This window comes from Leopardus geoffroyi, chromosome B3 (assembly GCF_018350155.1).
Source record: "Leopardus geoffroyi isolate Oge1 chromosome B3, O.geoffroyi_Oge1_pat1.0, whole genome shotgun sequence".
Taxonomy (NCBI): domain Eukaryota; kingdom Metazoa; phylum Chordata; class Mammalia; order Carnivora; family Felidae; genus Leopardus; species Leopardus geoffroyi.
This window is the reverse complement of record NC_059337.1, coordinates 11,626,892-11,650,473: the sequence shown is the minus strand read 5'-3', so window position 1 is coordinate 11,650,473 and position 23,582 is coordinate 11,626,892. Positions and strand designations below refer to the sequence as shown.

Below are 23,582 nucleotides of genomic sequence, written 5' to 3'. Positions count from 1 at the left end.
CGACCCCCACCCCATGCATGATTTTGTAACATTGCACATTGGCCGTTTAGAAAAATTGGTTTGCTGATTTATGCAGAGCTTCTAAATGTTGACATATATCATTATATAACATCTAAATTCGAAAGCTAATGAGAAAACTCTTGAAGGATTGGGAAGCGGTCTAGCTCACTGCAGAGAGCATCCTAATTGACAAGTTTTCTAAGAATTCAAATTTTCACTCGAAGGTTTGAATTTTATCATTGGCTACAATGCAGTCAGTTATTATCTGTGAAGTGACAGGCTCATCTCGTCCATTTTTGAGAAAATGCCTGCCAAAAACCAGGTTAAAAGCACTCTTTTGATTGGAAATGGTATTCCGTGAAAAAAGTGGCTTGTTCAGTTTGCAACTCTAAGAATGGCACATGTGCTTTTTCTTAAGACAAACATGATGCTTCAGTGTGCAGCAGAAGTGACTTATTCATACTTTCCATTTCATCACATGTAATATTAAAATGTTCTGTTCCCAAGGGTGAAGATTGAATAATTTCATGGCTATAGCTTTTTTTTTTTTCCCCTATCGCGCATGGTTGTGAAGAATTCAATTACTATGGGTATAGTTTGTGTTGATACATGATAAGACACCATCAGTTGTCTTTTTTTTTTAAGTTTTAATTTTAGTTCCTTGATGTGCAGTGTTCTGTTAGTGTTATGTGTACAATGTAGTGATTCAACAATTCCATACATTACTCCATGCTCATCATAATCAAAGTACTCTTAACCTCACTTATTTTACCCTCCCCCCACCCACCTCCCTCTGGTAACCATCAGTTTGTTCCCTAGAGTTTTTTTTGGTTTGTCTCTTTTTTTTCCCCTTTGTTCATTTGTTTTGTTCCTTAAGTTTCACATATGAGTGAAATCATACGGTATTTGTCTTTGACTTATCTCACTTAGCATTGTACTCTCGAGCTCCATCCACGTCCTTGAAAATGGCAAGATTTCATTCCTTTTAATGGCTGAATAACATTTCACATCATATATATATAAAACATTCCATTATAATATTATATATATCACATCTTCTTTTATATATATATCACATCATCTTATATATATCACATCTTCTTGTGTGTGTGTGTGTGTATATATATATATACATAACATATATGTATGTAACATATATACACACACACACACACACCTCACATCTTCTTTATCCATTCATCAATTGATGGACATTTGGGCTGCTTCCATATCTTGGCTGTTATAGATAATGCTGCTATAAACATACGGGTCCATGTATCCCTTTAGTTATTGTTTTTGTATTCTTTGGGTTAAAAAAAATAGTGCAATTGCTGAATCGTAGGGTAATTCTGTTTTTAACTTTTTGAGGAAACTCCACACTATTTTCCACAGTGGCTGAATTCCCACCAACAGTGCTCAAGGGTTCCTCTCTCTCCACATCCTCACCAATGCTTGTCATTTCTTGTGTTGTTGACTTTAGCCATTCTGACCGGTGTGGAGTGATACCTCATAGTAGTTTTGATTTGCATTTCCCTGATAAGTGAGGATGAGCATCTTTTTGTGTGTCTGTTGGCCATCTGGATGTCTTCTTTGGGGCAGTGAGACACCATCGGTTTTTATCACCATTGTTTTTGCAATATTAGTGCAAATGTTAACTCAGTGAAAAAGTCAAATACTATTTTAGTATTATTATGGCATTAATCTTCACTCCATCAGTGAAATTCCTTGAAAGGATCTCAGAGACTTGAGGGGTCCACAGACCACACTTTTAGAACTTCTGCTCTAGTTACCAGTTGATTCTAGAAGCAACCCAACATGCTTCCAATAAACTCCCCTTTTCTGAAATCAGCCAGAGTTTTCTGTTGCCGGTCGTCTGTGTTCCATGTTAAAAATGTCACTGTCTATGGATGGTTTAATCTAAATGTTTAAGGAACTCTAATTTAGGGCAATTTATAAATAAGTCCTTTGTTATGATGATTTGTGCAGCAAATAGGAGGAATGAAAGATTCTAAAGTGTCACTTTACTAAAAATATCTAACATTTGTACTTTTTACATCCTTGGTGGTAAGTCAATGTTAAATAATCAAAATAAGTCTACACAGGTCCAGGAATTATAGCAAAAGAAGGATAAGGTACTAATATTTTCTCCTTTCTTATGGATACTTCCAGTGACCTTACTGAGCTAAGTATTATTGTCTTTATTGTAGACATTAAAAATAACTTGGATTTGATGGTTAAACACCTTGATCGAGGCCACTCTGTGCTTAAACCTCTCATCCTGGCTGAGAGACTCCAGAGCTCAGGACCTCTCTGCTCCACTACACAGGAATTTCGGATAAGGACAAAAATATGAACCTGTGATGTCTAAGGTTTATGCCCTTGAACGCTGTGCTATAAAGTCATGGGTGTCAGAGTAAGCTCTTTAAGGAACTTCTTTTTATAAATTCCGTCATGCTGATATGATAATGTTGGCTTTCTACCAAAGCAACATTTCTGACATGCCATAACGTGGCATTTTAGAGATGGAAGGGACCTGAATCATGTGATCTGTCCAAATTTATCACCACTGGGGCACGCTAAAATACTCAACTTACATTTCAAATAGTATTTGCTGGGTGATAACCCGATTACTGTTCATCCCACTGAATCCAAATGTATCACATACAGTGGCAGGCATCTTCATGGATGGCCTCGATAATCCCTGCTTCCTGACTTTCACACCCGTGTGTAATCTCTTCCTCCTGAGTGTGGACAAGATTGGTAACTTGCCTGTAACCAACAGAATACAGCAAAGGTGCTGGGATGTTGCTTCTATGATAAGGTTTCATAAGATAGTGACTTCTGCCTTGGTAGTAGACTCCCATTGGCTTCCAAGCTTGTACATTTTGATGAAGCAAGCTGCCATACTGGAAGGGCCCACATGGTAAGGAACTGAGGGCAGCCTCAGGCCATTGTCAGTAGGGAACTGAGGCTGTCAGTCCAACAGTCTGTGAAGAGTTGCTTCTGGCCAACAACCACTGATGGAGCTTGGAAGAAGGTGCCTCTCCACTTGAGCCTTCAGATAAGACCCCAGCACCTGCTAACCTGCATATACCCCTGAGAGATCCTAAAACAGAGGTCTCTGTTAAGCTATGCTCAGATTCCTAGCCTACACAGACTGTGAGATAATACATGTGTGCTGTTTTAAGCCTCCAAGTTTTTTTTTTTTTTTAATTTTTTTTTTCAACGTTTATTTTATTTTTGGGACAGAGAGAGACAGAGCATGAACGGGGGAGGGGCAGAGAGAGAGGGAGACACAGAATCGGAAACAGGCTCCAGGCTCTGAGCCATCAGCCCAGAGCTCGACGCGGGGCTCAAACTCACGGACCGTGAGATCGTGACCTGGCTGAAGTCGGACGCTTAACCGACTGCGCCACCCAGGCGCCCCAGGAGAGAGCTGTTTAAGGTCAGTGAATCCTTGTCCTGTGTCCTTACCTGTTCAACTGCCATTAGAGAGTTTACTGCCACGTTCGGTCCTCAAAGTGAAAGGTGGCAGGTCTTCAGTGTAGTTTCTAATGCTCCAGGAAAGCCCTCAGTTCCCACCTTTGGGCCTCACACTGGACCCTCCACAATGATCTTTCTCCACTTCCGCATCACGTAGCTTCCAAACCAGAGGCAGCCAATTACTTTTGGAGCCTAAAACTTTGGTCTCGGAGGAAGCCTGTCAATGCCCCCAACTACTGTTCCACAGCAAAGTTTTCAAGGCAGGAACGCACTTCCCAATCCAGTTCATAAGCAGAGGTGCAAAATGTCTGAAAACTGACAACATAAGAAAGGAGACACAGAGGGAAATTGGGGAGATACTAAAATATACTGCAAGGCATAGGGCATGGGGCAAACCCTTCACTCTGGAGGTCTGTTTCCTCATCTGTAAAATGGGGGTTTACCTCTACGTCCCATAGGCTTTGGTTCTTAGTCTGACAGAATCTGGGTTACTGTGAGCTGGCTCTCTGGGTCCTAAATCAACGATTAAATGAGGATAGAGAATTACCTGCCTCCTAAAAGGGCTTTAAGATTAAATGAAATAAATAAAACGTAAACTCCGAAGCACAGAGCCGGCGCAATAGTGAGCCTGACCGTGATTGCTTCCACGCAGGGGTCCCGGGCTCCCCGGGGTGGGGATGGCGGGGGGGATTGAAGCCGCCGGTGAGCGGGGCGCAGCCCGCACCGGGGCCCGGGTGGCCTGCTCCGCCCACGTGGGGCCGCGGCCCGTCGAATGACTCCGTGCAACGTGTTGGTGGCAGCGGCGGCGGCTGCGGCTCGGGCTCTTCCGGGCGCCGCAGCTTCCTGCCGAGCACCGCGCAGCCGCCTCCGCCGCGGAAGCCCCGGGTGCAGGCCTCGGCGCCGGTGCGGGACCGGGGCTCCGCCGCGCGCGCGCCCCGCGGGGCCCGGCGCCGCCCGACCGCACGATGCGCGCCGCGCCGCCGCCCGCGCCGCTCCTGCCGCTGCTGCTGCTGCTGCTCGCGCTCCTGGCCGCGCCCTCCGCCCGCGCCCGCAGAGCCGAGTCCGCCCCGGCGCCGCAGCCCCAAGCCGAGCGCCAGCCGCGGCCGTCGCCCGGCCCGGGGCCCGGCAACGCCACCCGGACGGGGTCTGGGGCCGCGGCGGCGGCGGCGGCGGCGGCGGGCGGCGGCGGCAGCTCCAACAGCAGCGGCGACGCCCTGGTGACCCGCATCTCCAGCCTGCTCCGCGACCTGCCCACCCTGAAGGCGGCCGTGATAGTGGCGTGCGCCTTCACCGCGCTGCTCATCGCCTGCCTGCTGCTGCGCGTCTTCAGGTGGGTCCGCACGCTCGCTCTCGTTCCCCCGCGGGCCAACCTGCCCCGCCAACCTGCTGTCACCGCGCGCCCGCCACCCCCGCGCGCACGGCTGCTCCGGGCGCGCGGCTCCGCTCGGGGCCTCGGTGCGCTCCAGCCAGCCCAGCCGAGCGTCTCCGGCCCTACCCGGCGGGCGTGCGCTCTGCCGACCGCCCCGCACCCCCCAAACGTTTTATAAATTTTCTCCCCCCTTTAACGATAGCTGTCGTGAATACTAGATTCCTTTGAACTCTCTGCTAGCGCTTAAGCTAACAGTAGCGCTACCAATTCTGGTAATTAATTCAGTATTTATTTTTACACGGAATTTATTTTTACACCCATTTCACAGATGGGGGAAAAAACCTCCAGAAAAGCGGGCTGGTTTATCCAAGTAAACTCAGTGGTGGAGGTAGAATTTGAGCCCAAGTCCGTCTGCCTTCAACTTTACCCATCTTGCTGTTTTTTCCTTTTTTTGCTTCGGAGGTTCCCCAGTGCCCCACCTGCCCTTTTCCTTTTCCTTCCTTGTGCTACCAAAAACAACAACAACAACAACAACAACAACAACAACAACAACAACAACAAAAGCATCGAGGATGGAATGCGCCCAGGGCGTGTGTTGGAGGTGACTTTGCACCAGGAATTGGAGCTGGGCACCAGGGTGGGTGCTTGGCGACCCTTGGTGGTCTGAGGGACTTTCTGTTGGGGGATACAAATGGCTCTCCTGTGCTCCTGCCTGACGGGGCTGCCCCAGTGAAGACTTACTAGGGCATGAGGGTCTGGGGGAGGCTTTTGTAGGTTGCTCAAGTTCAGGGGGAAAGTGTATGGGAAATAAGGAAGGAGGACCCTGGGTCCTTGGAGCAGAGATGGAGAAGACCACAGGGAATGCAAGGGGGACATTTTCTCTGAATGCCTGGGAAATCCTGTTTTTGCAGGAAATGAAGCAAATGTGTCCTGTTGCTCAGGCGTGCCACCTGGAAATCTGTGTGTGTGTGTGTGTGTGTGTGTGTGTGTGTGTGTGTGTTATTCCGTGCCCACCCCACCCCCCTTCTAAGTGTACACAGTGTGCTTTGCTGTTTGATCAGCTGTTGGAGGGTTGGGGCCAGGGGCTGGCTCTCCTCGGGGGAGCATTTTCAGCACAGGAGTGGAAACCAGACCTGGAAAGGCAGGGTCGGGCTGTCTCTTGAGGTTTGCTGTTGGTGCTGTGCAACTCTGCGTCAAAATGTTTCCTTGCGGGTCTGTAGGATTACATGCCAGTGGTCCTGAGAAAATGGAGAAAGGGGAATAGTGTTCCCACATCCATCCCCCACTCTGTCCCCTGCCCTGGTCCCAGCCATGTTGTTCCTCACTGTGCTAGTCCCCTTGATGTACTTTGGTCATTGAATTGCCCCTCTTCACCCCATCCTTTCCACTGCCTTCGCCCCTCTGCTCGCAAACTTCGGTGGCTCCCTGTACTGCTACCTGGGTGTGGCCTTCAGGGCTCTTACAGACTGGCCCCAGCCCACCCGGTGGCCATCAGCCAGCCCTTCTGAGCTTCTCTCTGTCCCTTGCTTATTTCCTTATGCTCCATGGTTGGCCTGTGTCTTCCCACTGCTGGGCCAGCTCCTGCGGCACACCTTCCAGGTCTGCATCAAGCTCCCGTGCTCCTTCCTCTGAGTAGTTTTCTGGACATTCGAGTGAGGTCCACTTCCTTTTCTGGCTTCCCCCAGCGCTAGCCTTGCGCATCCTCTGTACAAGCCTTCTTGCGCAGGGCTGGGTGGCTGGGTTTGCTGTCAAGCTCCCATTCTGAGCAGACAGGCCTGGGAGACAGGGATGTCCAGTCCTCCCTTGTATCTCAGTGCCGGATGCTGGCCTGGCATCCAGCGGATGCACCAGAGTCCTTCACTGACTCCCTGATCGTTCAGCTGGAGTGAGCTGTTGATGCTTAGACTGGCTCTGAGCACAGAGGTTTGAAACATTTTGCTCAAAATAGGCCTCTGAGCCTACAAGGCAGTGTGCTTTTTAAGAAGGCATTTGAACTATTTTGCTAGTCTGCTCCTTATTACCAAGGGGTGGGGGAGAAAGGCAGTCAGCATGTGGCCAGATGTGAGCTGCCTGTTGCTCAGGCCTCGTCTGCTTGTTTGCTTCGTGTTGGAAGAAGGTTCTGATTTTATAGAAGCTGGTCATATATGACTTGCCTCTTCGTCCATGGAAGGTGTCTTTCTTGGGGTGAGTTTGCAGGTGGACCACTGGCATCCCGGTTTCTGATGCCGACAGGAGCTTAAAGCATTTTACAGCTGGGAAGGGCCTTAGTGGTACACAGTCCCCATGTGGTCCTTTGCAGACGAGAAAGTCACATTCCAGGGAGTAGAGTGAGTTGCCCACTAGATTCTAGAATGTGCTATAAATCTGTGGCTGAGGCAGCGCCAGCGCCCCATCTTGCTCGTGGTCTCTATACCGTGAGCTTTCCTCCTCTCCACAGCCCTTGGCAGGCTCGGTTCGTAGGGCCTCCCCGACCACCTGCTGTCCCGGCCGGGGGTCATGCTTTATGTGCTCCCTCTCTCAGATCCTTAGCGTGTAGTCGCGGAGTCCTGGCCATTCCACCCTTCGAGTGACCCTGAGGCTATCTCGCCTGTGCCCACATCCCTTCTTCCCCCATGGAGGCTTCTCCACCTGCCAGTACTTCTCCTACTTCTCCTTCTCCTTCTCCTTCTCCTTCTCCTTCTCCTTCTCTTCCTTCTTCTTCTCCTTTTTTTAATGTTTATTTTTGAGAGAGAGAACGAGAGAGAGAGAGACAGAGCAAGCGGGGTAAGGGCAGAGAGAGGGGGACAAAGGATCCAAAGCAGGTTCTGTGCTGACAGCAGACAGCCCGATGTGGGGATTGAACTCACCAACTGTGAGATTATGACCTGAGCTTCATGACCTCAAGTCTAACGCTTAACCGACTGAGTCACCCAGGCGCCCCTTCCTGCCAGCACTTCTGCTGGGCTTGCCTCCCTACCTTGTCTCTAAGTCACAGCAGTAGCCTTCACACTGGTGCCCCTGCTGCCAGCCTTGTCCCCGCCCCGTCCATCCTCCCTCTCTGGTCTTGTCCTTCCTCTGCCCACCTGTTCCCCCCCCTCCCCCCTAAACTAGCTCCTTAGGCTGCAGACTATGTTGGCTCTTCATGAACAGGGCCCTGCCTCTCTCTCGAGTCCCTGTGTCAGCTCTGCCCACCGCTCCAGCCCCGCGGGGCTCCCACAGGTTCTCCAGAGGTGCCACGTGGCCTGGGACCTGCATGCCTTGCTCCACTCTGACCCTCTGCCTGGAGTCCCTTCTGCCACCGAGACTACACGGCCAGCTCATGGCTCTTTGCCCTCCTCTGTTGCCTCCTCTGAGAAACCTCCTCCAACAGGGCCCTCCAGGGCTCCCTGAGCACCTCTGGAGTTTGGAAATTCCTACATGGAGTCGAGACAGTCACTGAACGTGACCCTCTGCTTTCCAGCCTGGGGACTCCCAAGAGCAAGGCTGGCCCTTGATCGTCTGTGCCTCTCTGGCACCAGGTAGCCTCCAAGCACAAGCTGGCATCTAATGAAGATGTTGTTAGCAAATGAATGTTGAACTCCTCTAAGTATTTTTTATTACTGCTGTTTCTCAAAATGTCCTCTGTGCCCAGATGCCTGGCTCATGCCAGAAGCCTGTGAGGTAGGAATATATTTGGATGGAGACTCTCCATTTCCTTAACAACGCAGACAAGGGAGGAAGAGTATAGTCAGGGTATTGCTTACCAAGCAGCAATGCTAGCCCCTTTGTGTGTTTTCCCTGAAGGAGCCACCTGGCCAGACAGCAGGAAAAATGTGGAGCCAAGGAAACTGTTAACATGGAAAGCACAGAGGGGCACCTGGGTGGCTCAGTCTATTAAGCATCTGACTTCAGCTCAGGTCACGATCTCATGGTTCGTGAGTTCGAGCCCTGCCTCGGGCTCTGTGCTGACAGCTCAGAGTCTGGAGCCTGCTTCGGGTTCTGTGTCTCCCTCTCTCTCTGCCCCTCCCCTGCTTACTTATGCTGTCTCTCAAAAATGAGTAAACATTAAAAAAAATTTAAAAAAAGAAAAGGAAAGCACAGAATGTATATTGTAGTGAAATATATAGATACCTTTAATGAAGCGATTCCATTCCCAGGGTACACACATTTTTCACTGTGATCCACTTTCTTCCAATTTTATTAATTAGAAGAAGCAGCAAAGGTCCATGGGCAGGAAGGTTCAGAGCAGTTCTGTTTGGTAGTAAAAGGATTTAAATAACCTCAGTATTTAACAACTGGGTCTTGGTTAAATAACTTATGGAACATGTGGAATACGGTACAGCTGTTAAAAGTGATGGCATTGATCTAATAGCTATTATTGAGTGGGACGGGTTACAAAATAGAATGGATAGTACGATGGCATTTAAATCATAAATTATATACATACAATGTGCAAAGAAATCTGTGTGTGTGCACATTTATGGATGTGGGTGATTATTATTTTTCAGGTTATGTTTTTACATAACCTGAAAAATAAAAATTTTGACATGCTCTGAGTTTCCTTACAACAGACATACGTTCTTTTCAGCTGTCCCTTGTCTGAGCACTCAGCTCGTTGCTGTGGCTTGGGACATGTCTTCTCGAGGACCTGTGTGGGGGCATCTCGGGTGTGCACGTGGGGTTTCTGGGCCCCAGGGTGACTCATACATGATTCTCTGGAGTATGTACCAGTTTGCCCTTCGCCTGTAGTGCCTGAGGGTTCTGCCCTCCTATCGAGTATTAGTACTATTTGGCTTTCTCACTGTTCCAATTAGGTGGGTGTAATTGGAATCTCATTGGTTTGTTTTGCATTTTTCCATTTTCTACTGAGGTTGAACAGCTCCCTCTTCCCGGACTTATGAATTGAGCTGATCCTGCCATCTGCAGAATCATTGACACCTCGTTCATGTGTTTGAATCATTAAGGAACACTGTTTTAAGATGAGACAAAATTGGAAGGAGAGAAAGGCAGTGTGGATGCAGGGTACCTTCACTCTGTGTGTGTGTGTGTGTGTGTGTGTGTGTGCAGTTCTGCCCAGCTGGTAGTGGGGCTGCCTCCCCAGGTCTCTTACTTGATCTGTTTCTGAGAGCTAGAAGAGAAGCAACAAGGAGGCTGTCTAGGAAGTAGAAAACGGCAATTCCTCTAACTTGTGGATGTTTGGAAAGATCTGGTGGGTTGCATGGAGTCAGGGATAACACAACTTAAGCCAGTGTTGTGCCCCACATGCTCTCTCAGGTCTGACATTTACCCTTTGCAACCTGGGAGGAATCCGGCTCTCCTCTCCGGTGTCTTATGACCGGGGTGGGGACGAGGCAGAGAAACTACCACCTCAGCCACGACTTTCCTGTCCTCATGGGGATCCTTTCCCCATCTTGGCGAGTCTCCGAGCTCCACTGCCCAGGCCACATTTCTCCCAGATCTCTGCTGGCTGCATTCCCAGCCATTTCTTATTTCAAAAGCTTTGCAAAATCCTCTTATGTTGGAAGGAGGGTTTTGGTGCTTCCTGGAGGACGGGGGAGGAAGATGAATCCTCGGTGGTCTGACACTGCCTGGCTGTCACATTTGCCACAGTGGCAGAGGTGCGTGCTGCCATGTCCTGAAGACGTTGGGACCCCAGAAGCTCCGTGAATTTACTAACCCAGGTAGGGGTGCCTGGGTGGCTTAGTCGGTTGAGGGTCCAACTTCAGCTCACGTCATGATCTCACAGTTTGTGGGTTCAAGCCTCGCATCAGGCTCTGTGCTGGCAGCTGGGAGCCTGGAGCCTGCTTCGGATTCTGTGTCCCGCCACACCCCCCTCCCCGCCCCCCCGCCGCAATCACACACACTCTCTCTCAAAAATAAATAAACATTAAAAAATTAAAAAAAAATCTAACCCAGGTCTTTGAAAAGGAATGAAGACTTTTCTGCTTACCCCAGATTCCCCAAATTTCCCATCATCTGTGTATTTACATTTATAATAAGAACAAATGTTATTTAAGAGAAAACATAACAGCTTCATACTTTTGGGATTTGGGGAAACTTAACCGTTCTGATATGTTTTTAGTTATTGCTCGTTAGCGTAGGAATATTCTTTTAATAAATGGGCTGTAGGCAGAGCATGGTTAGAAAGTTAAGCCCCTTTTTATGACTTTGAGAGAGATCATGCAGTTTGTTTTGCATCAGGTAATTTTTGATTGTTTGACCAAAGTTTTTGAATTGGGGGGAAAAGCAATAGAAGTGAAACATATTTATCCTAATTTAATCTTAATTTTTTACTGGATTTTCTGTTTCCTTTTCAGTTTCATTGTGATAAAATCGACATACAGCACTGTAAGCTGAGGGTATACAGCCGAATGGTTTGGATTACGTATATTGTGAAACGATTAGCTCAATAAGTTTACTTACTATTTATCACCTCATACAGATACCAAACAAAAAAAAAAAAAGAAAAAAAATGTTTTTGTTTTCTTCTTTATGACGAGAACTTTTGGGATCTACTCGCTTAGCCATTCTCAGATGCACTGTACCATAGTGTGAGCCACGGTCATCATCAGGTTAACATTATACCTTCCAGAACTTGTCTTCTAACTGGAAGTTTGCATCCTTGGGCCATTTTCATCCAATCCCCCGCTCCCCCCTTCTCCCGTTTAATTTTATATACCACAGTGAAGAAAGAGTGCTAAATAATACAGCAAAAATTCAGATTAAATTTTTTAAATGTTTATTTATTTTTGAGAGAGACACAGAGAGAGAGAGAGAGAGAGAGAGAGAGATAGTGTGAGCGGGGGAGGAGCAGAGAGAGAGGGAGACACAGACTCTGAAGCAGGCTCCAGGCTCTGAGCTGTCAGCACAGAGCCTGATGCGGGGCTTGAACCCATGAACCGTGAGATCATGAGCTGAGCTGAAGTCTGGCACTTAACCATCTGAGCCACCCAGGTGCCCCTGGAGATATTTATGATTGTCATGACTTGGGGAGAGGGATGCTAGTGTCCTGTGGTATTTCGAGTCCAAGGATGTCCCAGAATCCTCCTATAGCACAGGACAGCCCCTTAACAAAGGATAGCCTGAGACGTCAGTAGTGCTGAGATTCCCTGACAGTCTAGGCTGGGAGGCTGTTGGTCGCCTCACGTGAGCGGTTTACTGGGCCTTTCTGGGCATTCATTGGAGTACACGCCTCCAAGGCCTGTGGGGATATTTAGAATGACATCAAGTCGACCAAGTGCCTGGCTCCCCTTTCAATAGCAAAGTATCCTCTTGTATTTAAAAATCCGATTCTGAAAACAGATGTAATTTATATCCAACCTTTTGGTCCTGCTTCTGCCTGTAAATGAGGACACAGCCATATGGCCAAAGTAATCAGGCAGGTGCATCTGCCTCGGAGAGCCTCTTTCAGATGTGATTGGTGACTCTAACGTGCGTGAGCCTTCCTGGACACACAAGACCCTGAGTGGAGGAAGTGTCTCATGGCTGCTTATCCAATGTGTCTGTGAGGACTGGGCACCTGCCAATGATTTCTTCTCTCAAATCCGAAAGGGAGAAAAATCCCTCTTTAATTTAACCCTGAGCCCTTTGCCTTATATAACTTTACCAATAAACTTTCATGCGCACGTATGCATTGGTTGGGGGGGTGGGCTTTGCAAACTCAGGTCCCTCCTGACACATGAGGCACGTCCAGGGGTGGGGTCTCCAGTGTTAGTGTCTGTGTAGCACCCTCCTAGCTTTAAGCAGAGAACGCTTGAGGGGTTGAGCTGGTATTTTAGTTTTGTGGCTGATGCTTTGGTGCTAACTATTTGCAGAGGTAATTTCTGCAACCATGCATTTGGAATCATGTTGTCATGGTTTCACTTAAAAAAATCCATACTTAATCTAAGGGTGATCTGCCAGGAACCCAGACTTTATTTTCCTCAGGGTGCAGGGGACAGGAAATCCACATTTATTGGCAGGTGGGGCGCAGGGGAGAGGCTGTGGCAACAGAGAGCTCCCTTGACCTCCCTCCCTTCATACGGATGAGAAAACTGAGGGCCACAAGAGGGGAGGGTTTATTGAGGTCATCCAGTGAGTCTGTAGGAAAAACAGAACTTAAGTGCAAGGAGTTCTGATGCCCAGCTTGGTCCTTTCTGGGCCTCCAATCTGTGGTGGGCTGGGTTTTGGTCTGGTCCCGCTGTGTCTCCCCAGCATATTCGGCCAAGGGCCCAGGAGAAACCATGGTTGAATGGACGGAGCATTCTTCTTCCCAGTGTATTTACCGAGGCCCACTGTCAGCATAGGGGGGACGGTGCTGTCCGAGGAGCTTCTAGTGCAATCTAGGAGATAGGCTGATGCCCCTGGATGATTCTACTGGGTAGAGAAGAAAGAATCCAGTTCAACTGAGGAATGATATAACAAAAGCCACACTCACAAGCAAAAACATACACTGCAGAAGGTTGGCCCCAGGGGCTTTGGCCCCAGACCGAATGGTCTGGGAAGGCAAGTGGGGAGGAAGAGGATTTTGCCATGGGGGGGGGGGTGTGAGAAAACAATCACTTGAAATCATGATGATGACAATAATAGTAGCAACTAATATCCATGAAGCCCTCCCTGTGTGCCAGGCTCTGTGCTAAACATTTTCTGTTTCCTCATTGCTCCGATTGGTGTGCAGCCGGAGCGCCCAGTTTCCAGATGAGTAAATCAAGGCACAGGGGCGCCTGGGTGGCGCAGTCGGTTAAGCGTCCGACTTCAGCCAGGTCACGATCTCGCGGTCCGTGAGTTCGAGCCCCGCGTCGGGCTCTGGGCTGACAGCTCAGAGCCTGGAGCCTGTTTCCGATTCTGTGTCTCCCTCTCTCTCTGCCCCTCCCCCGTTCATGCTCTGTCTCTCTCTGTCCCAAAAATAAATAAACGTTAAAAAAAAAAATTAAAAAAAAAAAATCAAGGCACAGAGTGATGTAGTGTTGCTCACGGCCATGCCGCTGGTGAAGGGCTGGAATCTGACTTCCGAGCCAGGGTTCTCTGCCCTTCCCTTCTCGCAGCCGGATTTTGGAAGACACCAATTCTAGCTGGAGGATTTGGGGAATTGTAGTGGATGGGAGAATCGTATGGAATGAAATAAAGTGCTGCTTTAATGCTGACCCATGCTAGGTGCTTAGTATTTGCTGAGTGACTGAGTGAATAGTGATGTGGCTACAGTGGGGACTCAGGATGGTTGTGGAGACCTGTGGAAGGGGCTGGAAGGACCAGTAGGGAGGGCTGGAGGTCTGAGCCTATGAAGAGGAAGAGGGGGAGGAGAGTGTCAGGAGGCCCTGAAGGACCTGGAGAAAGGGGTCACGGCAGGGTCAGGCAGGGGAGAAGGGGAGAAAGAAGATGATGCAGGGGCACCTGGGTGGCTCAGTCGGTTAAGCACTTGACTGTTGATTTCCGGCTCAGGTCATGGTCTCATGGTTTGTGGGTTTGAACCCTGTGTGGGGCTTTGCACTGTGTCAGTGTGGAGCCTGCTTGGAACTCTCTTTCCCTCTCTCTCTGCCCCTACCCTACTTGCACACACACACACACACACTCTTTCTCTCAAATAAACAAACTTTAAAAAAAAAAAAAAAGAAGGTGCCGTATAGGTGACACTTGCTCACAGAAATTCCATCCCACACATCTGGACATCTGGGCTGAGCTTCTGTGAGAAGTGACTGCCCCTGAAGTGAGGTGCAGGTGGCAAGGAGTGACATTCCCACGCCTCCCCTACCACGTGGCAGGGACACGTGGGTGCTGAAAGGGTCACTCATGACATGTGTCCCAAAGCACAGTGACTTCACAGTTTCCAGGCTGTAGTTGGGTCCGCTGGGTCCATCAAAAGAGTCCCTCTCCGTCATCTCGCCACTGCCCTTGAAACCCATGGAGCCGCCCCTGGAGGCCGCCTGCGTCGCATTTGTGCCTCGCCTCCCTCACCTGGTACCTCGTATAAAAACAAGGTGGACCTAGGGGCACCTGGGTGGCTCAGTCGGCTAAGCAACTGACTTCGGCTCAGGTCATGATTTCACGGCTCATGGGTTCGAGCCCCGCATTGGGCTCTGTGCTGACAGCTCCGAGCCTGGAGCCTGCTTCAGATTCTGTGTCTCCCCCTCTCTCTCTTCCTCCCCTGCTCATTCCCTGTCTCTCTCTGTCTCTCAAAAATAAATAAACGTTAAAAAAAAATTTAAAAAAACAAGGCGGACCCAACCCTTTGCAAACACACCTGGCAGCTGGAGGAACAGGTCTTGCTTGGTGCGTTGGCTGTTGCTGTACCGCACGTGACTCCTCCAACTGGTTAAAGCCGGTGGTGTGCTTATTTTTTGTCTTGGAAGAATGAAAGTTGGAGACAGTCCCCAGGGAGCGACAGACAAACAAGTGTGGAGAGCAGACGGAGGCCAGAAGCTGTGGTGTTACGAAGAAAAGCCCTAAGGCTTGTGATCAAGCTCTTTGGGGTCCTGTGGCCCGTTTTGTATGATCCGTGTTTATATGAACCGTACGCACCCCCGGGGCACAGCGCGCATTGTGTGCCGGATGTAGGCATTGGGCTCCATCAGAAATGACACCACTTCCGTAAACCCCAAGGGGATGGTGCCCAAGAGGGAGGGAGGCAGCTAGGCTGTGTGAATAACAACTGAACTGCTGGGGAGCAGGTATGAGGAAGGCCTTGGTTGAACATGCGAGTCATTCCATCTTTCTGGGCTCATGATTTTTTCGTTGAGTTGTTGAGTATCACTCCTGCTTGGCATCCATGACCATGGCCAGGAGCTAGAGGTTGCAAACTGATGGTCCGCAGATACGTTTTTTTGTTTTGTTTTGTTTTGATCTGCACAGTGTTTTTGACAACTGAGATGGTTGAGGACACTTACAAATTGGAAGTCTTCATGTAAGATTCGAGGTCTGCTCTTCTCGACAGACGAGAATCCCTGGAAACATAGGGCCTCTGTTTCAGGTGACAGTCGAGGGTAGGCGCTGGGTCGCAGCCATCGCTCTCGGCCGGGGCTGTGAACACCTTGCGTCTCTGAGCCAAAGAGCGTTGGTCGCCGTTTGTCATCCCGTTCGTTCCGATGTTCGTGTCGCACCAGGCCTGCTTCACTGGCTTCCTGTGCCTGCGGGGCTCTGTGGCATTTGCGTTTTTGACGCGGTGCTTTGAGTCACTGCACTTGACCGGGAGCCGGGTGCCGGAGCCGGGGAGCCCTGGCATGGTGGGGAGGGTGCAGCCCAAGGACAGAGAAAGGCGTGGAGGTGCTTGCTTCTGGGTGCATCTGGAAGGCTCTCGAACACCAGTGTTCGGGAGGGCCTGACTGGAGCCACGGTAGAGCTGGGCCGCTGGAGACCTTGAAGCTCACACTGTGCTGGAGGAAAAGCTTTGTCTCATGGACCTGACCATCAGTCCCCAGGTGCCCACCCGGAGCTTAGCGCGATGAGGTTCCTGTTGGAGCTTAGCGTGTTTACCTCCTTCAGTGGCTTGTTTCAACTGCTTTAAGAGGAAGGTTTTGGGTGGGGTGCAGGGGCCGGGCCCCAGGAAGGAGGGTTGTACTTGGGAATTGTATCCTGGCCACCGGCCTTGGTGAGCAGTGGCGCTGGCCTTGCCTCCTGAGCTGGGGGCTAATCCTAGACCTATTCTCCAGGGACAGCACTGTTGTTCCTTCCTGCAGGGAGGCTTGAAGGTGGGTTTTGGAATTGGGTTCTTTCTTCAGATTTACTTAGTTTTCTTTTTTTTTTAATTTTTAAAAATGTTTTTATTTATTTTTGAGAGAGAGAGAGAGAGAGAGCACGTGTACGTTCGCGAGCGGGGGAGGGGCAGAGAGAGAGGGAGACACAGAATCCGAAGCAGGTTCCAGGCTCTGAGCTGTCAGCACAGAGCCCGACGTGGGGCTTGAACTCGTGAACTGCAAGATCAAGACCTGAGCCAAAGTTGGAGGCTTAATCACCTGAGCCACCCAGGCGCCTTACTTTTCTTTATTTTAATAAAAAAAAAAAATTATTTATTTATTTATTTATTTATTTATTTATTTATTTATTTATTTTGAGAGAGAGAGAGAAGGGGAGAGGGGCAGAGAGAACCTTCCTGATGCAGGACTTGATCCCATGACCCTGGAATCATGACCTGAACCGAAATCAAGAGTCAGACGCTCAACTGAGCCACCTAGGCACCCCGAGGTTACTTAGTTTTCTAGGGAAGCCTCAGTAGTTATGTCTTATGCTCTGAGGTTGGAGGTGCAGGGTCAAGGTCAGAGGGAAAAATGGGAAAAGCCCCTGACCCCAGAGCAGAAGCCCCACCAGGCATTAAGGCTGTGTGACATCTCAGCCAGCTCCCAGCAGCTTCTTGGTTCTGTCCCCCACCCCATTTTGTTCTTATTTTCTTTATTAATTTTTTTTGTTTTTAAATATTTTATTTTTATTGAGGGAGAGAGGGCGCAGGTGGGCGAGGGTGGAGAGAGAGAGAGAGAATCCTACGATGGCTGGGGAGGGGGAGTAGAGAGAGAGGGAGAGAGGGAGGGAGAGAGGGAGAGAGAAGTGGAGGTCACCCAAAGTGGGGCTTGAGCTCACCTGAGGCGGGGCTCGTGCCCACTCCATGTGGGACTTGAAACCATGAACCGTGAGATCATGACCCGAGCCAAAGTTGGATGCTCAACAGCTGAGCCACCCAGGGGCCCCTGTTAATTTTTCTAAATGTCAGAGGTGACATGCTCTTTGTGACAAGTAGTGTGGTTTCTGCAGCAAGCTGGTCCTCGAGCTACAGACCTACTTTAATGGGCTTAAAAATGAAATCAGCCAGGGCGGAGGAAAGGTTCGGTTGCTGGGTTTGGCTCCTAAAGTCCCCAGATGAGGGGAGGTGACATGAGGCCTCTGGGCGGAGCAGAGGGGCCCCTGGGCCAGCTCCAAGAGGAGAGCAGGCCTGATGCATTTAAAGTATTTTTTTAATTACTGACTTTGAATTTTACTTCCTCGTTTGTTCCTTTTACAAATAGATCGTATGTTCACATGGTTCAAAATTCCTGAGGAGCCAAAGAATATATTGTGAATAATGTCCTTGTTACCTCTTGTCCCCTCAGCCACCACGCTTTCTTCTCTGCTTGCCATCAATTTCCTGTGTCTCTTTCCCGAGAGGTTTTAAAAGTGGAGAAATGAGCGTGATGTTTGTACAGACACATATAAATAAATACATATCTTTCCCTATTTTTTAAAAATGTTTATTTGTTTTTTGAGAGAGAGAGGGTGTGTGTGTGCGGTGGGGGAGGGACAGAGAGAGAGAGAGGGAGAGAGAGAATCCCAAGCGGGCTCCGTGCTGTCAGCTCAGAGCCTGATGTGGGGCTCAAACCCACAATCTGTGAGATCAAGACCTGAGCTGAAATCAGCAGTCAGATGCTTAACTGACTGACCCACCCAGGCACCCCATATTTATGTTAAAAAAATTTTTTTTAATGTTTGTTTATTTTTGAGAGAGACAGAGAGTGTGCGAACCAGGGAGGGGCAGAGAGAGAGGGAGACACAGAATCTGAAGCAGGCTCCAGGCTCTTAGCTGTCAGCACAGAGCCCGACGCGGGGCTTGAACTCATGAACCGCAAGATTATAACCTGAGCCGAAGTCAGACTCTTAACCAACTGAGCCACCCAGGTGCCCCTGTCTTTCCCTGTTGTTAGTAACAGCTTTATAAGAGAATTCTCATATCCCACAATTCACCCATTTAAAGTGTCCAATTCATGGTTTTTAGTGCATGCACAGACTTGCGCACCATTACCCCAATCAATTTAGAAGATTTTCATCACCCCAGAAAGAAACTCTGAGCCCATTAGCAGCACCCCCATCTCCCTCCCAACCCCCAGGCTTAGGTAAACCCTATTTAGGATCAGGTTCCCTTCAAACTCCTCTTTTCCAGAATTTTCCTAGCTATTCTTGTTATCCATTTTTTCCCCCTTCTCTGAGCTTTGGGACTAACTCGTCTAAATCCCCCAACAAAAATCTGTCCATATTTTATTGGACTTCGTTAAACTTGTAGATTAATATGAGAGGCATGACATTGGCGTGGACACTTGGTAGTCGGAAGCACGGCGCGCCCTCCCTTTGCTGGCACGGTCCTCCGTCGGTTGTTTTTCGGTGGTGGAGGAGGCAGGGGGCGACCACAAGAATTTGCAATTGCATTCTTGCTGTCTGACATTGTGGGGATCCCCGGTGTCCCCGGTGCGTCTCCTGCTCTCTGTTGGAGTGTGAAGAGCCTGGGTTCTGGAATGTGGTAGACGTAGCCTTGAGCCCCACTTGTGGGGCAGGTCGCTCAGTGCCTCCTGGCTTTTGTTTCCTTGGCTCCACGATGGCCGGAGGCTCCACTAGGAGTACGCGGGTGATGCCTGGCACTGAGTGTTGCCCCGTTGTGGTGGCTGCTGTTACCGTCACCCCAGCGGAACGGTGATGCAAGAGGGCCACACGTGGTTCGGAGTCACATGCGGATGGTGCCCCACAGCGGGGGCAGTGTCTGCGAGTGGAGATCACAGAAATCTGAGGCAGCAGGAAACCTGACCTCTGTGGGGTGTCCTGGGAAGGTCTCGTGGGGGAAACGGGCGTGCTGTGGCCCATGGAGTGGGTGAGGCGGGAGGCACCATGAGGCTCCATCACAAGAACCCCAACTGAACCTGGCCAGCGGTACCAATGGACATGAGATTAAGATTCAGGGGCGCCTGCGTGGCTCAGTCAGTAAAGCATCTGACTTCGGCTCAGGTCATGATCTCTCCGTTCATGAGTTCGAGCCCCGCGTCGGGCTCTGTGCTGACGGCCCGGAGCCTGGAGCCTGCTGTGGATTCCGTGTCTCCCTCTCTCTCTGCCCCTCTCCTGCTTGCACTCTGTTTCTCTCTGTCTCCCCAGAATAAATAAACATTAAAGTTAAAAATTTTTTTTTTTAAGATTCAGGGGAGTGAGTCATCCGGAGGCACATAACAGAGGAATTGGGGAGCCGAGGTCCAAACCCCATCTCTGGATGTGCAGTCTATGGATCTGACTGCTGCACCCCCAGCTGGATTTCTCATAACAAACTAACCCTTAAGGGTTGGTTTAGTTTTGTTCCTCCTCGCGGGGAAGGGCAGGGACGGAAGGCCCCCCTCCACGTTGGCCCGCTGAGCCCCGATGCTCTGCTCCCCGGCCTCTGTGTTTGCATAAGCGGAACAGCCCCCCCTCACTGGGAAACCCGCTTCTGGGCAGCTGCTGACAGGGCCTCTGCGTAAACAAATCCCCTGGCTTTAGGATCACATTTCAGAGTAAAAGAATCTTGAACTTCTCCTCTGCCTTGTTAGAAATGTGTGTTTTGGCTCCCGTGGAAGGATCCTTTGTCTCTTAGAACTTCTCTGGTCTTGCCTCTTCCTGTGAAACACAATGTGAACATTTACTTAAAGCCTCTTCGTTGAGGCCATCTGGTTCAAAGGGACCTTGTTCCACGGGCGCCTGCGTGGCTTAGTCAGTTAAGTGTCGAACTCCTGATTTCGGCCCAGGTCATGATCTCATGGTTCCAAGCCTCGGGTCGGGCTCTGCACTGACAGCACGGAGCCTGCTTGGGATTTTCTCTCCCCGCCCCCTCTCTGCCCCTCCTCCAAGCACTCTGTCTCTCTCTCTCTTTCTCTCTCAAAAAATGGATAAATAAAAAAATCAAGGGACCTCATTCACTGAAGAGAAATGGTGTCAACGGGGCCATGCTGTAGAGCACAGGCCAGCTATATCTTTTCCCTTCTTTGATTCTCGAATCTTCTTTAGCTGGAAGCTGTATGCCTGACAGTTTTGGCAGGCTCCTCCCCTGCCCCCCCCCCGCCCCGCCCCCGTGTATGACTGTGGAAACAGGCCTATGTACAGAATTGCTGGGTTACGAACTCAGATCTGACTCTGCACCTGGGCTCTAGAGCCAGGTGTCTAGAACTTTCTTCCTCAGGTTGGTGACCGAGATGAGGGCTGTGCCCACAAGCTGACACACTGTCCCCTGGAGAGACTCAGGGGACTTCAGAGTCTTTGTGGCCATGTGGCCTTGGCCTTTTTCGCAGGCCAGTGTGCTTATAAAACATCCCTGTGGGAAGGAGTCACCAGGATGTTTGTGTTCTTGGAAAACCTGTTCCCCGGTGGCTCTAAGCAGAAATGTTTAGGATGTTGTCACTGAGGCACTTTGTATGTATGGGTTCTTTCTTTCTAGAGCAGGGATGAGTCCTGGGGTTTTGAAGGGTTAGACGAAATAAAATTGTATGTACATGTGGAAGTTTTACCGTTAGCAGGTAGGAAAATCCCAAGATGGTTTGTATTGTTACAGCGATGGTTTCACTTCATGCTGTGCCTGCCTTCGTTCCGTCAGGATCCTGTGACTGTTTGGATTCTCCATGTGGTGTGTGACAGAAACCTCAGCCCAGGCTGGCTTTGGTAGCTGTCAAGGAGGGCTGGCTTTATTTTTTTTATTTATTCATTTATTTTTAATTTTTTTAATGTGTATTTTTGAGAGAGAGATGGAGAGAGAGACAGAGAGAGAGAGAGAGAGCACAAGTGGGGGAGGGCCAGAGAGAGAGGGAGACACAGAATCTAAAGCAAGCTCCAGGCTCTGAGCTGTCAGCACAGAGTCCGACGTGGGGCTCGAACTCATGAATGGTGAGATTGTTACTTGAGCTGAAGTTAGACGCTCAACCAACTGACCCACCCAGGCGCCCCAAGGAGGGCTGGCTTTATAGTAGATTTGGAACTTGATCTCTCTCCCTCCCAATCTGCCTTCTGCCATATGGGCTTTATTTTCCATTTCTTTTTTTTTTTTCTTTTTAAGTTTATTTGTTTATTTTGAGAGAGAGACAGAAAAAGAGCATGAATGGGGGAGGGGCAGAGAGAGAGAGAGAGAGAGAGAGAGAGAGAATGCCAAGCAGTCTCTACACTCTAAGTACAGATCCTGACGTGGGGCTTGACCCCTGAATTGTGAGATCATGACCTGAGCCAAACTCTGACGCTTAACCAACTGAGCTGCCCAGGCACCCCTTTACTCTCCATTTCCAGAAGGTGGCAAGATGGCTTGCTTCATTTGGGTCTCAAGACCAGTGGATGGAGCATTTACTGCCCCCGGTCCAGCCTTCCCAGCAAAAGGCCATTGGCTCTGATTGGTCCCCAGTCCCGCCCCTCTTGCCGTGGCCTGGGGATTGCAACACACTGATTGGCTCGGGCTTCAGTCCCACAGCTACTCCTGGAACTGGGGGTGTGGTAGGTGACCAGGTCCCCTCAACCGCGGGGACTACGTGGGAAGGGGACTCACCCAGGCCCCTGAAGATGTAGACGCCGAAAGGAGGGAGGAAATGGAAACTGGCCTGCTTTGAACTGACTCACATCCCGAGGGTCCACGATTTAGAGTGAGTTCATTAGAAGTGTGTGCAGATCAATTTGGAGTAGGAATGTGCGAGCTCTGTTAAGTGGCAGGTTCTAGAAGGGCAGAGAGCGTCTTGGTGTTAATGTGGAGTGGGGGTGGAGTCTGGTGGGGGTGCGGAGTGGGCTTGCGTTTGAGAGTCAGCAGGAAGTATCTAGAGACAGCTGGCGCCTTGCCTCTTGGCAGGCACGGGTGGTTCAAGGTGACCGCCAGGGAGCTTTGTTCTGGGGCAGCCTTTAGCCTTGGCCGTGGGAACATCAGCCTCTCTGAGCCCCCTTTTCCTCAGTTGTGAGGCAGGCGGCGGCACCTTATAGAGTGCTTGATGAGCTGTGACACGTGATTGTATGTGTAAATGACTTAGCCCAGCAAGAGCTCACCTGTCGTAGACTGGTATTAATTAGAAAAGACACGTTAGAGTGTCCACACTCAGAGAAGACAGAGCAGGACTGGGTGAAGTTATTCGGGCTGGAGAACTATCCGTTTTCTGTTTTCTCCCGTTCTCCCTCCTTGAAGCAGGATGACACTGTTCTCCAGCCCCAGGACCCTTGGAGTCTGCGGGAAATGCTCACTGACTGTTCACGCGTTTCCCTGCTTCTGACTTGGGCACTGCTAGGAAAGGAGGGGTTAGCCTCCTCTTGTGACAAATATGCGGGGAGCCTCCCATCCCGCCCCACCTGAACGCGTGCATAGCTTGTGCATTGACTGTGACCGCCCCCCTCCACCGAAGGCACTTGTCCCTGGAGGCCGCTGTCCATGCGTCTGGGTCTCTTCAACCTCTCACTGGGTCCCAGTTTCCCTGTTAACACATCCAGCCGTGGAACAGTGACATCGCTCCTTGTTTGTGATGTTTCTGTGTCTCAGAGAGCTGATCATTTGAAATGTAATTTCTTCAGCTCATTACGTCAGAACTGGCATTTAAAGCATGCACGAGGGCCCTTGTTAGTGGCCTCTTGTCCCTAGTCAGGGTCCTCCTAGTGAAACAGGACCAAGAGGGTCGATGGATGGATGGATGGATCGATCTATCTTTCTAAGAGCCATGGAACATATATCAATATGTAACACCTGAATTATATTATTAAAACATTAATCACTTGTATATAATCAGTCAATAGATTTATATATATATATGTATATATACATGTATTTTTTTTTTTTTAAGTAATTGGCTTACAAGATTAAGGAGGCTGACAAGTTCCAAGATTTGCAAGGAGAACGTGCAATCTAGAAACCCAAGAGCTTGCAATGGTGTAAGTTCCCATCCCAAGGATGGCAAGCCTGAAACCCAAGAAAAGCTAGCTTTTCAGCTTAATTGTCAACATAGGGAAGAAACAAACAAAAAACAATGTCCCAGCTCAAAGGCAGTCAGGCAGGGAGGTCAGTCTTTATGTTCTGGTCAGACCTTCAGCTGATTGGATGAGG

General features: G+C 49.6%; 1 protein-coding gene across 1 annotated transcript in view; it reads left to right on the top strand.

Moving 5' to 3' along the window:
- Positions 1-4,298: 4,298 nt before the first annotated feature.
- The window catches only part of FAM174B (family with sequence similarity 174 member B), a 34,652-nt gene continuing 15,368 nt past the window's right edge, over positions 4,299-23,582 (top strand). The window contains exon 1 of the mRNA XM_045448731.1: positions 4,299-4,813. Coding sequence (XP_045304687.1) covers positions 4,449-4,813 — 365 coding nt within the window. The 5' untranslated portion in view covers positions 4,299-4,448. The remainder of the gene's footprint in view (positions 4,814-23,582) is intronic.